At 45.6% G+C, this 23918-nt stretch overlaps 1 protein-coding gene across 4 annotated transcripts in view; it reads right to left on the bottom strand.

Moving 5' to 3' along the window:
• VPS8 (VPS8 subunit of CORVET complex) overlaps positions 1–23819 on the bottom strand; it is a 69591-nt gene extending 45772 nt beyond the window's left edge. For 2 of the 4 annotated variants that reach the window (XM_048314202.1, XM_048314206.1), the window contains exons 1-18: positions 23671–23819; positions 21675–21743; positions 19825–19955; positions 18307–18400; positions 17733–17765; positions 16365–16419; positions 13352–13357; positions 10441–10565; positions 8854–8940; positions 7778–7845; positions 7029–7182; positions 6867–6926; positions 5978–6085; positions 5097–5177; positions 4415–4585; positions 3663–3737; positions 3156–3191; positions 904–994 (exon numbers count right to left, since the gene is read on the bottom strand). In XM_048314202.1, coding sequence (XP_048170159.1) covers positions 904–994; positions 3156–3191; positions 3663–3737; positions 4415–4585; positions 5097–5177; positions 5978–6085; positions 6867–6926; positions 7029–7182; positions 7778–7845; positions 8854–8940; positions 10441–10565; positions 13352–13357; positions 16365–16419; positions 17733–17765; positions 18307–18400; positions 19825–19955; positions 21675–21743; positions 23671–23778 — 1552 coding nt within the window. In that variant the 5' untranslated portion in view covers positions 23779–23819. The remainder of the gene's footprint in view (positions 1–903; positions 995–3155; positions 3192–3662; positions 3738–4414; positions 4586–5096; positions 5178–5977; positions 6086–6866; positions 6927–7028; positions 7183–7777; positions 7846–8853; positions 8941–10440; positions 10566–13351; positions 13358–16364; positions 16420–17732; positions 17766–18306; positions 18401–19824; positions 19956–21674; positions 21744–23670) is intronic. The other 2 variants (XM_048314204.1, XM_048314203.1) reach the window with 2 other exon arrangements.
• Positions 23820–23918: the final 99 nt, after the last annotated feature.

The raw sequence follows: 23918 nt of genomic DNA, 5'->3' as shown, positions 1-23918 counted from the left end.
TTATTCTCCTCACTTAAAGACTGTTCCAGCACAGGATTAGCAAGAACAGCTCCAAGTGCTGTTTAACACTGAGAGAACAATTAATGGAGAGCTGTCAAAGACTGTACATGAGGGTAATTGCTGGAAGAGGTCTTGATGCAAAGAAGCTGAATAAAGTGCACTAAAAGGGGAAAATATCGTAAATGCCAATTCAAAAAGACAGATTTTCATTATTCAAAGCATTACTATCTGCTTTACTGTGCTATATCCATGCATTAAAACAAGACACATCTTCATATACCAGCAATTTCACAGCAGGATCTTGTCCTGGGAACTTGCATCTCATCTGTCAATGCCATCAGAAGTTATTTGCTGTAAAATCAATGTGTCCAGTACAAATCAGACCACACAAGTGGCAGTTTCTGGCACAATTAATATATTTCTCAAGCAACCTCCTTTGTAGGAAATGTGGTGCCAAAAGCCAGTGTGATCTTTTCAGTTCCTTGTACAGTCAGGGGAGTGACCTGGATCAAAGCACCTGCTTGGCAGAGCTGACAGAGAATTGCACTGAAAGGTACCTACAGCTCATGCATGGCCTTCTGGAATATTCTAGCAGGCTGGATATTCAACATCTGGATCCACCTTCTTCATGGCAAAGTGACAACAGGATGGAGTCACACACAGATCAAGTCTGACTTTCATTTGAAATCAGCAAGCTGCTAAAGGAGTATGGCTAAAAAACCATCCAAAAAACTCAAACTACTCCATATAAAGGTTGCTTCTGCCAAACCCAAAAAACACATCCCATTTTCTCCAATTCAATTCAATTCTGTTTTCTTCCCCTAAAAAAGTGATTCCTGTACATGCAGATGTTTAAAACCATCCCTAGAGGTTTCAGTTAGAAGCAAACAAACCCAAACTTACCTACAACAGCCTTTGCTTTACCTTCATAAAAGGACCAAGCAAGAGCCAGGGCATCTGTGAGACGTTCTTGTTTCAGAAGGTGGTCAACTCTCTAAAACAACAAGGAATACTCGACCTCAGAACTACAGAAAAGATGATTCCCTCCCCTTTAAGACCAGCACTTCCCAGCAGTGGGTCACGGTCCCTGACAGCAAGGTGACAAGACACCTCAGCAGCTCTCACCACACGGCAGGAAAGGACAGGATCTCAAAGGATGCTCTCAAATGGACATTTTCTGCTGGACTAAGAAATGTCAGGTTCCAGTACATCAAGTCCCTATGGGGGATGTTTTAAGTCAGATGCTTGATGGATGGAGACCCCCAGCACTGTTGACTGTCTGATAAACAAAGGATAAACATTTTCCATTCCCCATCCTTGCCCCATCACTCGGAGCACAATGAACACCTCTGCCATGCTTTCAGCAAAGCGTGTCCTCATCCTAGCCCCTATTTTCTCCTGAGCTCACAGTCAGCAAGGACTGAAGTAGATCACAAGTCACAAGTATTTTCTGCTTTAAGGAACTACTAACACCCAAGGTCGAGCGCCACTGGCCTTGGTATGATAGGACAGTGTCGAAGAACCATTTGAGAGGAGAGAATCCAGGTCTCAGCCCAGCATTCTGTCCTGCAGCAAGAACTAACTCTCAGCTTCACCCTAATCATCACACACTCAATTCAAACTCTTGGTTAAGTCCCCTATGATAAAGAGGCACAACTGCAACATAGCAGAAACCTTGCAGTAACTTAGAAAGGGGTTGTCTCAGAGCACAGATTGTGTTTGACTTGTGAATTCCAGGAAAATCTGTACCTGAAATCATGGATCAGAACAAGACTCTTCATTACAGCTTACTAAACCAAATTCAGTGGTGAATGGCTGGAGACAAAACCAGCAGAAAGAAGTGATCTTGGTAACTAAAAGCTCAACAGAGCTCAACTGTTCATATCCTATTAAAGGTCCTGATACAATGTCACGTGAAGGAGTTTATAACCATGGATGAGGAAAACAGCCCTAAAGCAACCAAGAGGAAAAATGGTGAAGGTCACTGCTTAAAGGAGAAACATGAGACTGCAAAGAAATGGCTACCAGATTCCCTTGGGAGTCAGTCTTGAAGTGATTCTGGATTCATTGAAGCCTTCTACATATAGGCATAGGCTGAATTTACTACTGAAGTTTGCTGACAACCAACTGGCAGCACGTGAGGCGAGACAGAAGAACAGAAAGGCACGAGAGATGTGCCCCTGAAGCTGGTAACAGGAGAGCGATGCTACCCAACAGTACAAGCAGAAATCACTGGCTACAGGGCACCAGTGAATCTCCAGAGAGCCCAAGTCACTGATACCAAGTGGCCAAAGGAATAGAAAAATGAGATTCAAGGATGCATGAGAAATGACACATCTAGCAGAGACTGTGAAGAAGGGGTGACACTGTGCATGGCACTTGTAAGATCTCACCCAGCAATATGTGGTGAACTGTTTGCCTATGCCCAAGAAACCCAGCACACAGGACATGCAGAGAACAGGGACTACAAATAAAGAAAGCAATGGGAAAGTAATCTCACGAGAGAGATGAATGAGTGCTGCTTAGCCTTGCAAAACAAAGCCTGAGAGAGAACATGCACACACTGAATAAAAATACTGCAAACTGGTGATGCAGGAAGGAAAACTGCTGCTTGATTCAAGTGAAAAGTACAACACAGGAATAGACATAAAGAGATCACTAAGAACTTTAGTGTGGGCATTGATGGGGTTTCAGCTGTCAGAGAAATGAAGTTCCAAAAAAAATCTTCAACCAACAAGGACCTAAAATCCCATGAACTTTCTAGGTAGTCTTAGATGGATTTTATGATGCAGCTCCTGCAGTAGCTGGGGACAAACTCCAGTGAAGCAGGTTCTCTTTCACTCCTGGATGCTTGTGTGGCAGACAGAAGGCTTGCATCACACACTCTTCCTAAGTCATGCATTGCACTAACCAAAGCTGACACAGAGCATGGTGCCCTTGTTTGGGAGAACAGGGACTCCATTCAGCCTGCAAATTTATGCAAGCAGAAGTCCCAGTGTCACCATGAAAATCAGTGTATCCACAGCACTGGCTCTGTGCAGCAATCAGGGATCCTGAACACAGCGCCCAGAAAATGCTTCACAAATGCTCCTCCCTCCTTTGAGCTAGATTTAAGCAACTCAAGCCTCAGCTGTACAGTTTCCCTCTCAACATACCTCTCTCCAGCTTCTCAATGTCATGACATGAACAGACTAGGAAAGAAAAAAGAAATTGGAAGTTATTTACTTGGAGTTGCTCACGCAGCCTGTAGTACCCCACATATCCACCAAAGCACGCCAGTACAGATGACTAAATAAAGCAACCCTCAAGCAGTATAAATTGGAGCCCAGTTTTAGCTGCTGTCTTATTTTCTTCTGTTTATTCCCTAGCACATTTATAACAGAGACAGAGAAGCTTAGGACAGACGAGATGTCAGTAAAGTAAGGCTAAGTTTACCCTGGAGCTGAATGAATCAGGATATTGTGAAACGATGACAATGTCTTACTCAGCCCATACCCTGGCTAAAACCAAATTATTGCACATTTCTTTCACCCCACAACCTAAGTGCACGAAGAACCCATTCCCAGTACACATCTCCACAGAAGACAAATTGCCCTTTTCTAGAAGAGCTACCACCATCAGTGAATGCCCAGTATTTTAACTCAAAAATTCCCCCCACTTACCTTAGTTCCAAGGTAGAAGATCTGACCACCACAGCTGCTGATAGACTGGTAACAAGCTTTCTCTCCCACCAGTGCCTACAGGGAGAAAAATCACATACAAGTAAAACTGCCTTTTGTTTTTGTCAAATTTCCCAAACAACATAAATACACTTCCAAGATCCTTTGTAATGCAGAAATCAAAATGAGGCTGGAGAGAGAACACCACAGGTTGCTGGGCAGTAGTAAGTCAAAGAGCTCTGCTGTCACTCCTTCCTGCTTGTGAACTCAGCTTCAAGAGCTGCTTAGCTCTGGCTACCCAAAGACATGATGAAGTAGGGCTCTGTGCCTACCCTCAGGTGCCAAAAAGGTTATGGGGGCCCTTTCCATGCCACCTGCTTCTTCACATATCTTCCTCAAGAGCAAATGTGTAGGGCACACAGATGGGAAGACAACCGTTGAAGTGAGAGTTGCTACAACAGCAGTTTGACTGCCAGGAACCAGTGCTCCAGTCTGTGGTGTATTAAGCAAAAAATCCTCTTAAAGAATAAAGCACATCAGCTTTTAGCCTAGACAGAAAATTCCAAAGCTTGGCAAGGGAGGAGCAGTTCCTACAGCCTTCAATGCACAAAAGGAAACATGGGCTGTCTGTTAGCTGCCCACATCACCAACACATGTGACTCCTGAGATGTCCCCAAAGGCTTTTTCCCTTCAGGCTTCCACTTAGGGCCTACTTTAAACACAGCTGCCAACACAAACAGGCCACCAGTGCCTACCAGGGCCTCGCTGACATTGCCCCCTGTGGCCAGAGACTTGAAGTGGCTGCTGTTGTAGACCAGCTGAACCTCTGAGATCTCGACAGTCTCCAGCTCCTCCTGAGTCTGACGGTCTATGACGTGCAGCTTCTCCACACTGTCCAGCAGCACCGCTGTCCGTGAGTTGATCCACTGCAAAAGCACCGAATTCCACATTTCAGCCATGCATTCTCCATTAGAGCCAAGGAAACAGGCTCTGGCCATATCCCTGAGTACCCCTACTGGGACTTCTGGCAGGGCCAGGAGCTTTGTTACTGTACACGGCCACTTTACAACTGCACACAGGCATAACTTCAAAGGCAGAGATAGGGAGGGTCCTCCTGGGGAGAAATTACATGGAATCTTCACAGAAAACAGCTGCAGACAAATGGCAATCTACCAGAGCTTTGTCCTCTTGGCACACTGTTTATGCTCCAGCACACTTTCTATCCAGAGGCATCAAAGCCAAGACAACTACACCACCTGTTCACAGGTGGTTACCACACTGTGCTGGTTTTCCACAGAGTCCCAAGTTTAAGGACATTTTCAGTTAGTCATCACCAGATAAACACAGCCAAGAGCACAGAACTAAGAGCTACTGAGACAGATTTACAAGAAAACCAGTGCAAAAAAAATTTAACCATTCTGCAGTACAGAGACTTACAGTAAAGTTGATGAGATCATAGTGCAGATGAAGCTGTCTCTGCTTCGTGACGTGGATTGCACCAGTATCATCCCTCTTGACCTAAAGAAAAATCAGACAAGGCTGACTCAGACTCAAAGACTTCCTTCAGTTCAGCCTCTCAGTTCCCACAGGGCACCACACTGACTCCAGGAGTATGGAGCTCCCTCCAGACAAACATCTCACCAAGACAAGCTTAAACATGCACCCTTTTCTTTCTCCCACTTTTACCAAGAGAGATGAGAGAGGAGAAAGAGGACTCAATCCAGACAACACAACATCTGGGTGCTTAAACAAAGCTTAAGGTCCAACATGATAGCAGAGCTGGGCAACAAACTTAGCACTCCAAAACACCAGATTTTCAGAAGCCTAGGTATTGCTCTCATACTGAAATCAGCATGAAATTGTCTCTAAACAACCATATCTGCATGTGTAACTGCTGCAGACCTAAACAGGATGTTAGACCTAAACACCATGCCCTGAAGTCAAACACCAACAGGACCGAAAGCTCTTTTCTTAGTGTTTTATACAATTTTTTCCCAGACTCATGTTTTAAAACGAAAACTAAGATGGTGTCTCAAATTCACATGCTCTCCCTGAAAACAATCCACACTCTTATACCTCCAGTAGAAACACACTGCAAATCAATACTTCTGGAACAGATAAATCTCATGCCTCCAGGCATGGGCACCACTGCAGCTGAAGAGCAGTGACCACCAGGCTGGTTTTCCCAAGCCAGTGGGAAGCTGCAGCTGGTCCCAGCATGCTCAGGTCTCACACTGTCACCGAGACAGAGGCTCAATCCCTGAATGTGTGGATGAGACGTGACCACCTGGATGCAGCACAAAACAGCCCAGGCTCACCAGAAGAAAGTGCACGACGTCTCCTCGACAGAAGGCAAGCATGGGGTTTACCGAGTTCTGCACAGCCACAAAGTGCCACGCCAGCAGAGGGACACTCGAAGGGTCCATCTGTCACACAAAAAGCACAGCCAGTGGTTAAGGCACACCAGGCAGACCCTCAGCTCCAGAACATGTGGCTTTACACTGACTGTGCCTTGTACACAGGGGCTGCAAAGCAAATTCCTGGCAGCAGTTTGTGCTCTTTGGTCCAGCCACATGTTTTGGAGCAGTGTGTGTCCTTGGCAAAGTGGACACCCAGACATAACACCACTGGTATCCGAGCTGCTCAGGGTAGAGCCAATCCCACATGGATACATATAACAAGCTGCAGTTTGATACCAGCCTTGTCTCCATTCTCCTAACACAGCCTATCCCACACCTTGCCCCCAGCTGCTTTTCCAGGAAGAATTATGCCATTGACTAGTGAAAATGAATAATCAACAGTTTAGAAGACTGTTTAACGCTCTAAATCCTCTTGGTTCCTGTCCCTGTAATTAAGGGGTCTGCTGTGTGGGTCTAATGTAAAACAGTAGCCCCAGTCCAAGGTGATTGCAGCCATAATCAGGTCAACATCCCACCTGTGGGTGCATCCAGGCTGCAGCAGGAAAGACAAGAAGCTGAGGGGCTCCCTCCTGCTTATTTGAGAAAATCAGCATCTTCACAGAGGTACAGCTGGAAGCAGCTTCTCACCTCCTCTCTGCCATAATCTGCACACATCAGACCCACAGATTATCACTGCAATTCCACAGTGCTGTGGTACAAAACACCTGTTCCTGATCTCATCTCCTTCCCTCCAAGAGAATGTTTGTAGCCATAACCCAAAAAGCACCTGTTTGGCTTCATTACTCACACGGCCGTAGGGAAAGGTCATCCACACTTTCAGAGATGGCTTCAGGCCAATAACCAGAATCTTCAAGGAAAGCAACAAGGCAAAATAAAATGTTTGAGTATATAGCAGAGAACTTCTCCTTTGAAATCTCTCACATCAAGCCTCCTGCAAGCAGCAAGTTACCTTAGTGAGGGAGGCCATGGCCAGCAGTGAATACTGGGTGATAGGATGGTCTCTCAAATCAACTTTTGCGTGCAATGGCTCAATACAGCAAACTTCCCCCTTGGAGCCACTGAAGAGACACCGAGACTCGCACGTCCTCACTCCCATAACCCTCCTGCAAAGAGCACAGATCAGCTTGGCGGCAGCCCAACGATCTCAGGAGTGATCCTTCATAAATACTCCTTCCAAAAAGTCCCTTGCACAGCTCCAGGGATCACCTCTGATGTGTCACTGGAGGCAACCCCACACAGCTGCTCAGATACAGACAAGAATTCCTTAAGATCCTATCTGACAATGATGTTTGGGAAATCCGTGGACTTGATCAGATTGACTGTCAATCCTTCCTCCTTGTCCTTCCTCCTGTTGAAGAGGCCAAGAGAAAAATGAGCAGCTGCTGAAGCACAGCTCTCACTAATGAGCCAAGGCAAAACGAGAGGCAGCACTTTTGTGACAGCTACTAAGAGCCCACAAGGAGTGCCAAATTCTGGGCAATACAGTGACACCTTAACAACTAAGGGTGCTCTTTGACTACTGCACTGCCACACAGCATCTTGCTTCAGCTGAGAAATTACACTGCAGCCCTAAATTACACCTTCAACATTCAGGCAGTAGCTTTATTGGTTTCAATGGGGTCTTTACTCCTCAGGTTTTAGAAACTATGACCCAGAATTGGTTTCTTGTACTTTCTATGGGTAGAGTTAATGTCTTACTTAAATGACAGTTCAAACACGGAGCCTCCGCTGTCATTGCAAATTGCAAGTGTTGGATCATCTGTAAACTGAGCAGAAAACAAGATTAAAATGGCCCTAAGAAATAAACTACAAACAAATGGATGTAAAAATACATGCTATGGCAGTACTAACAGCACACAGAGTACAAGCAGTGCACCTACAGAAAGACACCTTTAACATATTAAGTTGAGACAATTATGGGCATTTTTTATGATGTGCAAGAAAAGCAAGGTTTGTGCTTCACCTTCATTCCCTCAGCAAGCCCTGTTGCCAGATTTTGGTACCAAAGCCCCACTACTTTCTGCTGCAGCTCAGAACTACAGCACACCAAAACCTGAGCTGCCTCTAGAAGGGCTTTCAGCCTCAAGCCCATGGGTTGGGGCCAGAGCTGGTGGATGGGCTGCAGTTACAGACAGACCCAAATCAGAAACACCCAGAACTTCTAATGATACCAAATAATTCAGAAAAATAAAGGATCACAGTCTCAGCTGGGGACACTTCTGGAGGTGTTTGCAAGCCAGAATCTCTAAGGCCCACAAACATCTGAGCACATATAAAACAAAGCCAGGCACAAATTCAGACACGATTTTCTGTGTATGACAATAACACTATGCTGAACAAGAAGCCATAGATGACTTCTCTTTCAACCCAAAACATTCCCAACAACCTATTTGAAAAACTGCTGACAGAAGCTACTTTCTACAGTTCAAATTCTTTTAAGTTGGAAGCTGGCACGTCATGTATCCAGGTCAAAACACTGCAAGTTTTAGAGAAATGTGTTCTAACAACTAATTCTTCATATATTTTGGCACTGGAGAGAGGAGTTATAACAGACAACAAATGTTGTTTGTTACAGTACAACTCACAGCCAAAACTGTTATGTCAGTATACTCAGTTTCACTTTAAAATAGAATTTCTGCTCATTTTTCTCATCTCTGGATACCACTGCCATAGGTAGCTGCTCTCATATAAAATTCAAAAGTACTGGACAAGGAAAGTCACCACATCTGACTGAACAAAAGTGGGCTAAAAGGAGTACATTTAGCGTTTATTACCTTGATGTGCAAAATGGCTGTTCCTGGGGGGTGGGCATCTGTTATTGATCGCAGCAGCTTCCCACTGGCCAGATCCCACATGGTGATCTGCAAGCAGATTGTGCTCAGCACACATTCATTGTCAAGGAGTTCTCTCCATCGCTTCATGCATTACAGTACAGCAACAAATTCCTATACTGACATTATCACCCTGGGTTAGTAGGGGTTTCATATCAAAGCAAAGTGACCTGAAATCTGCTCCTGTCCTGTTTTTCCAAGCAGTTCACTTGTCTGCTTAGAGTTGACACCACGTGTTATCTCAACTCTGAATCGTGCCCTTTTGGACAGCTCTCCCCACCTGCCCAATCTCCCTCACCTCACAGCTATCTGCCTGATAACAACATTAAAGAGTGTAAGGTAACTCTGTTACCACCCAACGGGTCCAATGCATTTCTCTCACAGAACCAGTGAACAGGTGAAAAATCTCTAAACACCCCTGAGCAAAACTCAAGCATCTCCATGGCTACCACGAACCTTGTCCCTCCTCTCCTCCTGAGCTTGCTCAGCATGACAAGTCAGGTAGGAGGACAGACCTTGGCTTGTACTTAATATTAAGTTCAAGCAATTTCTCAACTAAGAAGCAGGAAGTCCCAAACCGCTCACTGCGTAACTGAAGAGTATTAACTACTCACTGCGTAACTGCCCAGAAGAGCTGAGATTACAATCTGAATAAAACTTTTTTTATGGGAAATAGTACTTTATGTGATCCTATAAATCATCTATCAACACTTCTAGACCAGATGTTTCAGAGCTGTTGCTCCAAAATGTTTTATCTGAGCATCATTTAAAACCAGCTGCTGCTCTGCATGAATTAAGTATTTTCACATGGCCTGCAGCAGGCTGTCATGTAGTCCTACCATAGGCACAGGGGTGTGTTTTATCTACTCTGAAGGTGAAAGCCAAAGGACCAAAGGGAAATGAATGTAAAAAGAAAAAGTAGCCTTCTTTGTATTCCTCTAAATGTTACAAAGGTAATGTCCACCTATTTTGGTTTAGTCTTGTTATTTTTGCTCAGGAATTGCTTTCTCTCCTTTGGTTTTTAGAAGGGCATAAAACTACACCAGACTCAACCCCTTTTCCCTACATTCAAAAGCTATGCTACTTTTGTCACACAAGTAAGGTATTAGCAAAAATTAATTTTGGGGTTACATATGAGTTTCAAGAATTTCAAGTCATCACCACAGTAAAAAACAGCTTTAATTACCATGCACAGATCTCGGAGAGTGACCTAGAAAGACTAAACTGCTTGTCCCAGTGAGCCATTGCACCTTTGAGTTTAACAGGAATTATGTCACAACTAATTGAACCCTTTGCTATATTCTGCATTACTCACTTCCTCTACAGAAAACTCCCCCAGCAACCTGATTCAGCAGGAATTGGCTGCCTGCCCCAAGAAGCTCAGGGCACATCATGCCACGTGTGCTGCTTCTGAGCACTGAACCAGCCAACACACAGCTACAGACTGAGGGGGCTTGGCTTGGAGCTGTTGCCACCTCCAGGTAACCTTGCAGGGCAGAGCACTGGAGCAGCTCATCCTTTGGGAATTACCTGTCCTTTTGCAAAGCCACAGAGCAGCCTGGAACAGTCATTGTTGATGCTGAGAGCAGAGATGGCCCCGTACTGGGCCCCAACCGCGGTGCTGCCCAGACACAGCCGGAGAGCCTGGTTCTGATCTGGAGCAGAACAATTGGTAAGAAATTAAAGGAAGAGCAATGGTTAAAATTAACATCATGCAATCATTTACACCTACAATTCACCTGGGGTACATTAACAATTCAAAGACTTACAGTTCAGTTCTTCTAAAAAGGGGTTTACAAGATGAGAGCTCATGTTAGAACAGAAAGAGTGGGACACTGCCTTGCAGGGAAATACAAAAATTATTTTTGAAAGTACAAACCAGGGACAGGAAATATAGAAATGCAGAGGTATTACATACAGAAAAAGAAACTACTAGAAAAATCAAAGCAGTATCTAGCTTTCCTTTTACTATTCTCCAACAGTGCTTAAGTTGCAGCAATGAAGATGACAGAAAATTAATTCTACTTTCCGAGCCTTGTATTTCTGCATTTGAACATCAACTACAAAACCACAACAGAGGCTTTTGGTAAGTGCAATTCTATGTCATAATTTTATTCTTATTTTGTAATTTTACTCCTTGGTTTTGGTTGCTGAAGGCCAGAGGCTGGAAGGAAAAGGCACTTCTGTCTCCAAGCTGCACAGTTAAAATGCCTGATGAGTTCGGGTGCACTCAGCTCTTACTCTATAAAGGAACTCCCTCCCTGAGCCACAGGCTGCTGCAAAGGAGGTGCCACTGCTTGCAGAGCCATGCCCTGTCCACTCCTGCACAACACAGACCATGGGCACCTCTGTCTGTGCCAAGTTCTTGGAGGCTCCCACCATGAGAGACTCAAATGCTTTACAAGATGCTGCTCTTCAGGAGTTTGGATGAGATCCCTCTGCCTGTCTTTGGTGCACTGCTCTCAAAAGCTAAGGAAAACGTTCTGGAGCTGCTTCTTCCACCCATCTCTGCTTTGGTCCTGCTTTTGAGTGAGGGAGTGGGAAAAGATGCTTTGTGAGAACTGTTGGAATGAAGATTACAGGGATGTGAAATACATCAGGAACACCACAATAACACTGTGTGCAGGATTCACCTAGAGCAAGGAAGGGAAAGGATTGGATCAAGGAAACAGAGCTGAGCACCAGAAGCACCCTGCAAGATGTGCCCAAGTCATGGGACACGTTTCTCCAAGCTGCAGCACTGCCAGGAACGTGCTGGCTGTGAAACAGAGCATGGATGTATCCTGCATTTCTTACCCAAAGCAATGCATTTATCACTCTGCACAGAACCAGCAAATTAATCACCAGCAAGAACAACAGCTGAACTCCTGGATTACTCTAAAGCACTGCTCAGGGTGAGGAGAAAATATCCTTGGCCATGCTACTAGGACACACCTTGACATCACTGTGACAGGGGTGTTCACCACATAGATCAGAACAGGTCAAGGAAAAAGAAGATGAAGGATTTCCATGAAAGTTCAGAGAAAACAGAGCTACAGCTGGAAAACAAGTTTCACAGAGAGATATTCTCCAAATGGTGTCAAGATCCAAAGAAATAATTCTTGTTCCAGAGGCCTGGAAATGCAGCTCATTTACAAAAATACTACCTGCTAACCATAAAAATCAATTTGAAAATAGGGGAACACTGCAGCTCTTTATATTAAAGGTGAATGACTTCTTCATTCATGGAAGTACCTTCCACTTCAGCTTAAGCCTGTCAGTGAGTCAATCCATAACCTGTTTCCTCTCAGGCATGAAAAAGGAGAATCTTCCACAGCTTTCTCTGAAAAGGTTTACATCTTTATATGTATCCCCACAGGAACTCTCAAAAGCCATTTTCTTTTTCCCTCACCTGCAATGTCAATTCAAAACAAACAAGACCCCTATTGTATCCCAAAATTAAGTCATTTGTATGACCAATCCAGTACTTGTTCTTGTTTCCAGACAGTTAAAAGATGACACACAATTAAGAGCCATTAGATAAGATTTTTTTTAAAAAAAACCCCAACTATACTATGGATGAAGTTGCTTCCAAGGCAAAACAAGATCAGAGGATCAATGAGCTTCTACTAGTAAGCTGGCAAAGTAATAAAAACAGACAAAAGCAAAAGGTTATCAAAGCTGATCTGATGATTTTCCAGACTTGTACTATCAGCTTGGAAGTAAGGTACATTTAGGATTAAACATAAAAAGCTTTTGCCAAATGCTTGAAACAAAGGTGGCTATCAATTGTCAAAAAATGTTTTTAATTTTTCAATTTACATAAGGCAATTCTTCATCTGAAAATTTTCTGGCAGTAACTGCGTTGCTCTCAGAGTCTGAAGTCAAAATGAGAAGGCACCTAGATAAGATTCTGAATGTACAGAATAAAGACAAGTTTGTGAACGTGAAAGAAGGCGCTTTCCAGCATGAAATGCATTCAGAAATGAGCATAGCACTGCAGAAGTTGATACTGCTCAGATCACCAGGTTTTCATCAAGATCTTTTCCTTACGCCCTGATTTTCCTGCGTTTGAAAGGCCTGCTTGATTTCCTGCAGAATTACTGACACACTACTCGTTTTATTAGGCACAGTGCCAGGCAATGCTCTGGGTGGATGGTGATTTCATAGAAGAGCCTTGTCCTGCCCTGAAACACCACCTTCACAGACAGCTGTGCACCTGCTGCTCTAGGACATTATAACAATCACCTTTACCTGCTCCTCTGCTGTTCCTGCCTGGAGAATCTGGGAGTGTGCAGTGCACATGCACCCACTAAGCAATTCCCAGCAGCATCATCCACTGAATGGTTCCTGCACTGCCTCACTGCTGAGCTGCCCCTGAAATCCTGGCACAGACAACATGCAACCTGGGCAGCACAGGGGCTGGTCATGCAGGGACATGCACACAGCAGTGGTACCGTACCTTTGCCTTTCAGTCCACACAGAAAGGGCCAAAAGAGGAGAGAAAAACCAGAAATCAATAAAAAAGGAAGGAGTGAAGCAATGAACAGCACATATGCGACAATCTCCAAAGACAGAGAACCCTCAGATTTTGCTGAGTGTTTCCTTTGGTTAATGTTTCCCCTTCTGATTTATTCAAGAAATGATGCTGTGATGGTTAGTGTTCTAAAACCAAGCAGTTTAAAGGTGAGCTTATAAATTTGAACTTCATTGCACTGAAGACCAAAAAACAGAAATCTGAGAGGAAATAAAACTGGAAGTTCACAGTAATGTAACTGGTAAAACTATTTTCACCCAGTTACCACAAGCCAGTAAATCAACTCCCCATTAATTAAAAAAAAAAAGACTCCCAAAATCTAGTTTTAATGCTGTCATACCTCAGCAAAGACTCAGGACACTCACCGTAAGTTTTACAAACAGCAGAGAAAATAAAAATAAATAGTCGTACCACACTAATCAAAACAAAATTTAGCTATACAGAAAGAATTCTTTTGTCTGGAACAAGTCTTTATGAAAAATGACACGTCATTGAGTTGTGCTTAAGTTCTAGTTTTTGAGTAGTGTAAAACCTCTGCTCTTCTAGAAAAATGGATAAAGAAACCTCCAAAGAGTATTTGTGTATTGCTGTAGGCTTGCTGGGAGAGCACTGCTCCACTCCAGCTCGCAATCCTCAAGCCAAGTCATGGCACACAGCATAATCGTTCATTTGCACAGCACTCACAACTGCAAACAAGTTTGAGAAGGATTTTGGCAGAAAGATGGACCTCCTTTACATCAAAATGAAAAATAAAATCCTCCAAGCAAGCACAACCCTAGAAACAAGCTAAGGGTCATTTTCCTAAGGCATAAAAAACCTGTCATTATCCAAATGTGGTAACCACCACCAAATAGCAGATAAACTACGTGAAAGATAGGTAAAATCTGAGAGCACCAACCCTCCCCATTAATGTCAGATCATGGAACAAGCAGCAAACCCCAGAAATAGCAGACAGAGAGGTTTAGATGGGTCAGGAGGATTTTTCCCCCCTGCCAGAGTACGTGGCCCTGAAGCAGGTACCGGAGGAGAGTGTCTCCAGGCCTCCAGACATCCCCTCCTACCACCTCTTCTGCAACACTTCCAGGATGTCAAACTTGGCATCTAATCCAACACTAATCCAGAAGAAAAGTTTGCTTTTCCATGTTACACGTGCAGTCTGAGAACTGTCCTGTGATAATGTTTCAGGAGCCAACAGAAGCATTCAAAAAATGCTTCAAAGAACGAAAGTTTCCCAAGTCTTCTATAGTAAGGACACAGCAGACAAGTCATGAGTATAGGTGGACTTAGGAGGAGAGACAAATTAGCTGAAGTCAAATTTATGAAAGAAAAAAATAAAGTTTTAAAATATGTGAATGACACAACAATTCAGAGAAATTCATTCAACCAGAAAATGGACCTACATTTTTGCATTCAAAAAAGGTGTTATGTTCCCATTGTACAGTATAAACCCTGCACACACCTTACAAACCTTCAGGGAGTAAGTCTGACCCTAATCTACACATCTAATAAAAAAAAGTACAGATATTGACTGGTCTACAGACATAAACTCTTGGTTTAAATTTCAGAATAAACCCAAGCCAGATCTCCAATCCTCTCTTTGCACACAACAAAGCCTTCTACAGCCATATCCTGCCAAGGTTTCTCTCTTTAGATAGATCTGAGAGCATTGGGGTCAATGCCCCAGCTTTAGTTACAGAACTGAAGGAATTCAGCAGAGAATAAGTGTCCAGGAAGCATTCTGAAACAAAACTGGACACTTTACTTCCATTCCTCATCACCTTTAAATTACAGCACAGACTCATAGAGTAACTTCAGCTCTAAGCTGTGCATGGAGGCCTCTGGCCCAGTCCTGCTGCTCCAAGCAAGGTCAAAGAGACCAGCCAGCTCAGGGCCTTGCTGAGTTCTGAATATCCCCAAGCAAAGAGACTGCACAACCTGTCTCAACTCTTATCTAATGCTTCAACACCCTCAGGATGAAAATCTTCATCAGGGCTTCCCTCAGTGCAGCTTGATCCACTGCCCCTTACCCAGCACCATGGACCTTTGGGAGGGATCCGAGGCTCTCTTCACTCCACCTTTCCTTCAGGGAGCAGAATTGTTTCAATACTGGATTAAGCAAATGGGATCAAATAGTTCAATGTCTAAATACTCAGGAAGGTGGGTCATGCACTGTCAGAGTCTTTCCCATCTATCTGGAGTACCCTGTCCCCCGTAACTTCTTGGTCTCCAAGAATTTCAACCAGCCTCAATAAATACACTGAAATTTCTAACCTGGTTAAGAACCAGGTGCTGCATAGACAAAAGGCACAAAACCTGAATGTGACTGGGAACAGCTGAAGAGCTGTTGTGGCCCAGCTGGTGAGGGGGCAAACAGAGGCACAAGCTCAGAAAAGCTTATAAGAAAGTTTGGTGATAAGAGGAAGAACAGAATGACAGAATGAAGGGACACAGAGGTGCCTGCCTGGTGCAGGGGAAGGGCAGGGAAGGAGACACCCATGGCACAGGTCTGCAGGCAGCCAGGGGTCAGAAGCCCCACTTCCCAGGGAACACATCTTAACTTCCATAAAGCTGACACCCATTCTGTCACAGGGCAGAAGATTACTAGTGATGATAGTTGTGTACAGGTTCTGGTTTCTTCCACATGAAAACAGAGTATTTTCTATTCAAACACAGAAAAGGCTCTTTAGACAATTCACACAGAGCTAAATTTCTCAATATCAAAGTGCCAGATACACAAAATGCAGAAGAAACATGAATAAGGATGACAAATATTACTTCTGCTTCATTTCTTTACTGAAAGAAAAACACATTTAGCACAAACAACATGGAAGAAACCCAGCCTGCAGTTATAAATCAGGCTGGGTTTTTTTGGCTTGTGTTTGCATTTTTTAAAGATCATTAAAATGCAAATAAACTCCAAACTTTATTTTTAACTTACCAAATATCAGTGCTAACCCATGGGAGGTTCCCACTGCTATCAGATTTGATGCTGCCTGAAAGAGTCACGCAGGAAGATTGAAAGCAGAAGAAACATCATTCACAAATCCACCACTTGTCAAGAAAAGTTTGCCAAAAGGGGAAGATTTCAAAGGTTGTAACTTTTTCCATTTATAAGTGACAAGCACAATTCCTTCATGAAGACAGATAGGTACTACACCTGGACAACCATCACACAGATTATCTCAAGATCAGAGGGCTGCTTTTTCCTCTGCTGTTTGAAATTCAAATGCTCAGAGTGGTACCCACAGCAAAATTTCATCTCTCTACAGTCAGTCTCATTCTTTTGGTGTAGTTGCTGAGTATAAATATTTGGGATTTTATCCTAACTCAGCTGCTACTTCCACATCTGAACTCTTCTAAAACCCTGGCCAGTGCTGGTCCCCTGAAGAGCAGTCCACACCAAGCCAGAGACTCCAACTTCTTTCCATGGAAAATTAAACAAATCCTATTAAACATATCCTCCAAGATCCTACTGCACTTGCAAACCTGCATTCAGTGAAATAAAACTGAATAGAAATCACATAATGCTGTAGATGTATTCATCTTGTTCTAATTTTTATTTCTTAACAAGTCAGATTAAAAAAATTCAAACGCCTCGATGTCTGGATGTGCAAGTACAGGTTTTTATTCTATGTACACATCAGTCACAGCATGTTTTCAACTTCACTGTGCAGCCTTTTGCCTAAGAAGTGACTACTTTTTCCTTTTCTTTTTTAAACAAAAACGTATTTTCTTAAGGGCTGCTGTTACTACAGTCAAAGCGACTGAGCACATCTTTAGTTTCTTTGTAAAACATTAAAACTCACTTCACAAAGGCAAAACAAGTACTGACTGTATTTCACCTCATTAAAATGCTTCTCCTCTCATTTACTATAGGCAGATTCACTTCTGACATATTTAGACATAATTAGCATGCTTGACTTCAACAACTTTGATGCAAATTGCTAAGCAGGAATATCCTTCAGACAGCCTTTTAGTTAATATTTCACACAGAGAGACACTGAGATTTTGAACCCATCACTTGGAGCACTCCAATTAAATTTCTATAAAAAATTGTTAGGAGTCAAAGCAATAACTGGCAAAGAAGAAACAATTAGGGAAATTCAGTGTGCTCAACTAAGAAGCCCTGGTGATGATATAAAAAAGGGAGGGCATGATCAGCAGAGGGGCAGCTGGGCAGTGAAGAAAGGCTCCTCCCACTCGAAAAGTCAAGGAAGACACATTTATCAGCTGTCTTAAATTACTGCTTTAACAAATTGGCATGAAAGCTAAATACACAGTCCTTGAAAATTGTGAGAGTACTTACAATTGCAGTGGGCAAGCCAGCATCCACTTTGTCCTGGGGAAACAGGAGAACCCACGAGTGAGAGACACAACTCCCAGATTGCTCAGGTCTAATAACTAGAACTTCAGCACCCAGAAAAATAAACAGCAGCTGCATTTTAATGGTCCCACCGGGGCAGACAGAGCTGAGGGAACCACTGGCTAGAAACACCCAGAAACAGAGAGGAAGCAGAACATCCCGTAATTCCACGTGGAAGTTACTGTGCTCTTCTCAAAGAGCCATGTGCCTGTTGCAAGCATTGAGCAAACCCAGTTTCAGCACCTTTGAGCACACTTTCATGTTATATGAACATTTCCAACCAAGTTTCATGACATCCAGCAGCACAAATCAGGGCTAAAAGTGACCCAAGCAAGTCAGCTAAGCCCTGATTCACTGCAGCCGAGGGACAACTGGTTAGTAGTTTATGTCCCTAACATGGTGTTACACAGAACTAATAGCAGGGGCAGGCAGGAGATCTCACACACACACATCCCCCCCACACACCAGAAGAGTTTCACATTTTTCTTAGTGGAGGTGCCCAGAAGATGACACTTACTGCTGCAGACACTATTTGGGCAGAAATCCCTTTCAGGAGTGAGAGCCGTATCACTGATCCATGGAGTGAGAGAGAATCTGGGAGTTTTTTCTTCCTAAGGAAGTAAGAAATGAACCAAAAAAGCATTAGAGCAGAATAAAAGCTTGGAAATTTGCCTAACCCACAGCTAAGCCAGCAGGTAAATTCTGCATACACCTGTAACTCATGCAGTTTCCATTCTTCTTCTTGGGGCCACAAAAGGAGATAAGACATGAGATAATCAGCAAAGCCTGCTCTGCCCTGCTGTACCTGCACAGAGTTTGGTTTTAACTCGTGTACTGGAGTAAAAAAACTTAGCTCTTCAAACAAATGGTCAGTTTCAAGCACGTAAGTGCAAGCCTTAGAATTCATTATACATCCTGAAAACACCCCTTCAGCTCTTTCAGGGAGTGAGGAAGTTGCAGCCTGTAAAGGTGAGTATCTACAGAAAATACACAAGTGGAAAAGGCTCATTAGCAGAATACAGACCTCCTAGGAAAACTGGGTGTATGGTAAAGAACAGCCTTCAATTAATACACAACTCACCTGATATGAAAGCTTAAGTGCTTCTGTTTATGGAGAAAACGTCTTTAAAAACTAACTAGTGCAGGAGCAGTTATTTGGAAAGAGCACTGGTAAACTCTAGCAGGCAGGACAGGGAAATTCCCAGCAAAGCTGCAATTTTGTTGCCAAACTCACACAACCAGAGAGTCAAATTCCCCAAACCAGCAGGCAAACATTGGGGTCTTCTCTCTCCAGAGGTGCACAAACAAGCAGCTCCCACAGAGGTTCATCCAACATGTTGCTGGTAGCTGGTATAATGGCTAAGGACCCATAACCACGGCAACCAGCGTTACCCAAAGGTGACAGGAACACCTCCAGGTCTTCCTGTGTACTCTGTACTGGAAGAAATTTAAGCCTCTCCAGGTAACACTTCTCTCAGTACAAACCATCTTACTGAAAAACAGAAGGGACAGAGAGCCTGTACACCACCCTAGGCCAACGTAAACCATCGGACTTCAGAGCGTTTTTATCTTGTGCAACCGCTCATGGCACACAAGGCAGCCATGGGAGTGGCTCAGGCCATCATTTGAGTAATTAACGACCCAAGTCAGCAGTATTAGAGCTAATTATCACATTTTAGATGTCAACATTAGCAGTCCACTCACAGAAGTGACAGCGGTTGCCTTTTACAAATAACCACCAGCTGCTTGCAGACTAGGTCAGCCACCTCTTTGAAACATTTTCTGTAGAGTCATCATGATTCAGTGCTTTAAAGATTCCATTAAAATTTGGAGAAATTTAAACAATCCATCTCCCATAAAATGCCTTTATTGCTCAAACAGGCCAGCCCTCGGTGCAACTACAAATCCCATCTTTGCCTATGTGATCCTGGAGGAATAACAGTGTTCTGTGAAAAAAGGAGGATTTGTTTCCAATGGATGTAAGCAGTACCCCTTCACAAATGGTTTCACCTCCCAGGGCATGAGGCTGCAGTACCTTTTCAGGTGTGTCCTGTCCCCACTGTCAGAGCTGGCCACAGAAGAGGTGTCATAGGAGTGTGTATCCGTGTTATCAATGTTCAAGAGAAAGGGATCCTCCAAAATGAAAGACTCTTCTTCATCATCAGTCTGGAGGGCGAGAATCACCACAGCTTGCTAAATGTTCAAAATGCACAACAGCAGAACTAAAACATTAGCAAAGCAGCATCAATTCAGCAAGGAAATGGACAAGGAGAGGAAAAGAAAGCCTCATATTTAAAAGCTAGAACTATTTATTACTTTACTGGGCTGATTCTGTGGAAGACCCAGTTTTCAGAATTCACAATAATCACAGAAGTGGGCTGGAGAAAAAGTCAACTAGCTTTTCTTCCCCAAATATTATGTACTCCATCAAAACTTTACTGACCTTTAACAGAGCTGTTCCCAAGTCTCCAAATTGCCAAGAGAAGGCCTAGAATTATCATCATCTACTCCAGCACTTGACTAAGTGGCACCAAGAGCCCAGCAGTCCCTCCAGCTGCCATGATGGTTGATTTTGCTCTTTTCTGAGCTCTTCTGTTTGCAATCTCTCTCTCCTTTCAGTCTTAGCCTGGAGTTCTTTATTACAGTTTTTCAAAGAGCCATTCTCCCTGATGTGTTCTAAAGCCAGTGCAGCTCCTGTTGCTCTCTCAGCACAGAGCCAGAGCGAGCAAACACAACCCCCCAGCTGATGCCAAACGAGCAGGGAGCAGAGCAGCTGCCCCTCGTTTCTCTTACACCTGGCAGCCCTGTGCCCATCAAGCATCTCTTTCTGAACTGCAGCTGTTTGTCTTTTTGGCTCAGACAGGTTCTTCTCTGCTAAAATCCTTTTCAGAAGATGTTTTGCCAGTCATTCCCATCCTACATTTACTGAGATACTGCAATAAGACTTTATCTGCACTGAACTATATTTTCTTCATGACTACCTCTCAAGTTTAAGACTTGGAATTACTCCTCTGACATGGATGTCACTGCATGTCCTTGCAGTTTGAGAACATCCAAATTTACTAAACTTCTGCTACCCAAGGCACCAGCAGAAACAGGACACAGCTACCCCTACTACTCCTCTTGTTTCTAGACCGTCTCTGTTCAGGATACCTTACACCTGTTTTTAATGCAGGTTTTTAAAAGAACTGTCACTCCTGGCAGGTTCCTTTCCCTTTTATACCAGCTTCCTAGCAATCCAGCCACCCATCTCCTCATTTTGTTAAAAACCTTGTTTTCTTGGAGTTTATCTTTACGTCCATGCCCTTCTTTGCATTTCTAAGGATTGTGCACTCACACAGCTACTGCAGAAATACATGGAGTTGGATACAAGTGAGACAGAGTCAGATCTCCCCTGCAAGGTACCACAGATAACATCAGATGCTGAGACTGTTTACTGCTCCTGCCAGAGAGCTGCATATGTGAAAGGAACAACACAAATGAAGCTGTGAAGAATCCAGTTCTCATCTCCTCCCAACAACTTCAGAACTACCCTGAATACTCTGCAATTACTTTTAGCTAAAAAAAACTCTTTGGTGACCCTGACCTTTAACATGATCTCTAGACTTCAGGTGACTCTCCAGATCTACAGATGAAATGTGCTTAGACTTGATGAAAACCTCCTATGCTGCAGCTGTGGATATTTTAATTGAAAAAAAAAAAAAACAAAATTCCATATCACACACTGCAGAGCAATTACTCCACTGAGAATGCACTTGCTACCTACGAGCATCAGGAAACCATCAAGTTCTACAATTTTGTTTTCCAGGAAAAACACAGTAGGAGTAGAGGAAAAGGAGCATGTGCTGCCTCACCTGACCTACCCCTGTCCAATGGATCACTCACCTCATTTAGGATGCTCTCCAGTGTTGGAGGGGTATCAACTTGAGGAATGTCGAATTCTTTATCATCAATCTGTACATCAGAAACCACAACCTGAGTTTAGATTGCCTACTCCACCTTCCAAATTATAATTAAAGCCACATGAAAAGCAGCTATGCACACACGCCTCTGCCCAGAAAGGCAGGCGAGAGCTCCGAGGGCAGGGTCACACACAGTTTCACCTGCTTGAGTGAGGATAATAGTTCCTTCTTGGAGGCTGTGTGAGACTTATTTCCAGAAACAGTCATAGAATACTTTTGATGTTCTGAGAATAAACACGCTATTGCACTATAAAGTGTTTTGCAACAAGAGAGAAATTAAATGACTGACTCTGTACCTGCTACATCAGGCACCCACCATATAGAACTTTGGGGGTTGTTGGGTTTTTTCCTAGATACGGTGAAGAACGTGAGATCTACGTAAATGACAGTGACCCATGTCACCATACTGGAACTGGCACAGAATAGCCTGGGACGCCCCCGCCGACCCTTTCTGCGGGGTGTCTGCGGGGCCCGACCCTCCCTCACGGGTGTGTGCGAAGGGAGCCGCCGACCCTCCCTCACGGGTGTGTGGGAAGGGAGCCGCCGACCCTCCCTCACGGGTGTGTGGGAAGGGAGCCGCCGACCCTCCCTCACGGGTGTGTGCGAAGGGAGCCGCCGACCCTCCCTCACGGGTGTGTGCGAAGGGAGCCGCCGACCCTCCCTCACGGGTGTGTGCGAAGGGAGCCGCCGACCCTCCCTCACGGGTGTGTGCGAAGGGAGCCGCCGACCCTCCCTCACGGGTGTGTGAAGGGAGCCGCCGACCCTCCCTCACGGGTGTGTTTGGAGTGAGCCGCCGACCCTCCCTCCCGAGTGTGTGCGAAGGGAGCCGCCGACCCTCCCTCATGGGTGTGTTTGGAGTGAGCCGCCGACCCTCCCTCACGGGTGTGTGCGAAGGGAGCCGCCGACCCTCCCTCATGGGTGTGTTTGGAGTGAGCCGCCGACCCTCCCTCATGGGTGTGTTTGGAGTGAGCCGCCGACCCTCCCTCACGGGTGTGTGCGAAGGGAGCCGCCGACCCTCCCTCACGGGTGTGTGCGAAGGGAGCCGCCGGCCCTCCCTCATGGGTGTGTGAAGGGAGCCGCCGACCCTCCCTCACGGGTGTGTGCGAAGGGAGCCGCCGACCCTCCCTCATGGGTGTGTTTGGAGTGAGCCGCCGACCCTCCCTCCCGGGTGTGTGCGAAGGGAGCCGCCGACCCTCCCTCCCGGGTGTGTTTGGAGTGAGCCGCCGACCCTCCCTCATGGGTGTGTTTGGAGTGAGCCGCCGACCCTCCCTCATGGGTGTGTGTGAAGGGAGCCGCCGACCCTCCCTCCCGGGTGTGTGGGAAGGGAGCCGCCGACCCTCCCTCCCGGGTGTGTGAAGGGAGCCGCCGACCCTCCCTCACGGGTGTGTTTGGAGGGAGCCGCCGACCCTCCCTCACCGGTGTGTGAAGGGAGCCGCCGACCCTCCCTCACGGGTGTGTGAAGGGAGCCGCCGACCCTCCCTCACGGGTGTGTTTGGAGTGAGCCGCCGACCCTCCCTCATGGGTGTGTTTGGAGTGAGCCGCCGACCCTCCCTCACGGGTGTGTTTGGAGTGAGCCGCCGACCCTCCCTCATGGGTGTGTGTGAAGGGAGCCGCCGACCCTCCCTCATGGGTGTGTGTGAAGGGAGCCGCCGACCCTCCCTCCCGGGTGTCTGAGCAGACCTGCCAACCCTCTCTGACAGGTGTCTGAGGGGCCCGACCCTCCCTCCCGGCCGTGTGAAGGGACCCGCCGATTCTCTGTCTCACAGGTGTCTGTGTGAGGGACCCGACCCTCCCTCGCGTGTGTCTGAGGGACCCACCGACCCTCCCGTAGCGAACCCCTCGGCCCTGCGGGAAGCGCCCGGGCAGGCTCAAATCCCCGCGGCCCGGCCGTGCCGCCTCCGCAGCGGTTCGGGACGCACCAGCTCGCTGCGAGAGTCCAGCTCACGGTCGAGCTCCACCACACTCAGCCGGTGCGCGGGCGGCTCCGGGCACGGCTCGGGCTCCGCTGGCTCGGGGGCCGCGGCCATGGCCGGGCCGGCTCCGCCGGGACTCGAACCCGCGGCAGGAGCCTCCTCCCCGCGCAGCCGCAGCGCGGCGGGGCCGCCCCCGCGCCGGCCTTAAAGGGGCCGCGCGCCGCCGGCGGCCGCCGAGGGCCACCAGCGGCCAC

Source organism: Corvus hawaiiensis, chromosome 10 (assembly GCF_020740725.1).
Source record: "Corvus hawaiiensis isolate bCorHaw1 chromosome 10, bCorHaw1.pri.cur, whole genome shotgun sequence".
Classification (NCBI taxonomy): Eukaryota; Metazoa; Chordata; class Aves; order Passeriformes; family Corvidae; genus Corvus; species Corvus hawaiiensis.
This window is presented reverse-complemented; position numbering and strand designations above follow the sequence as displayed.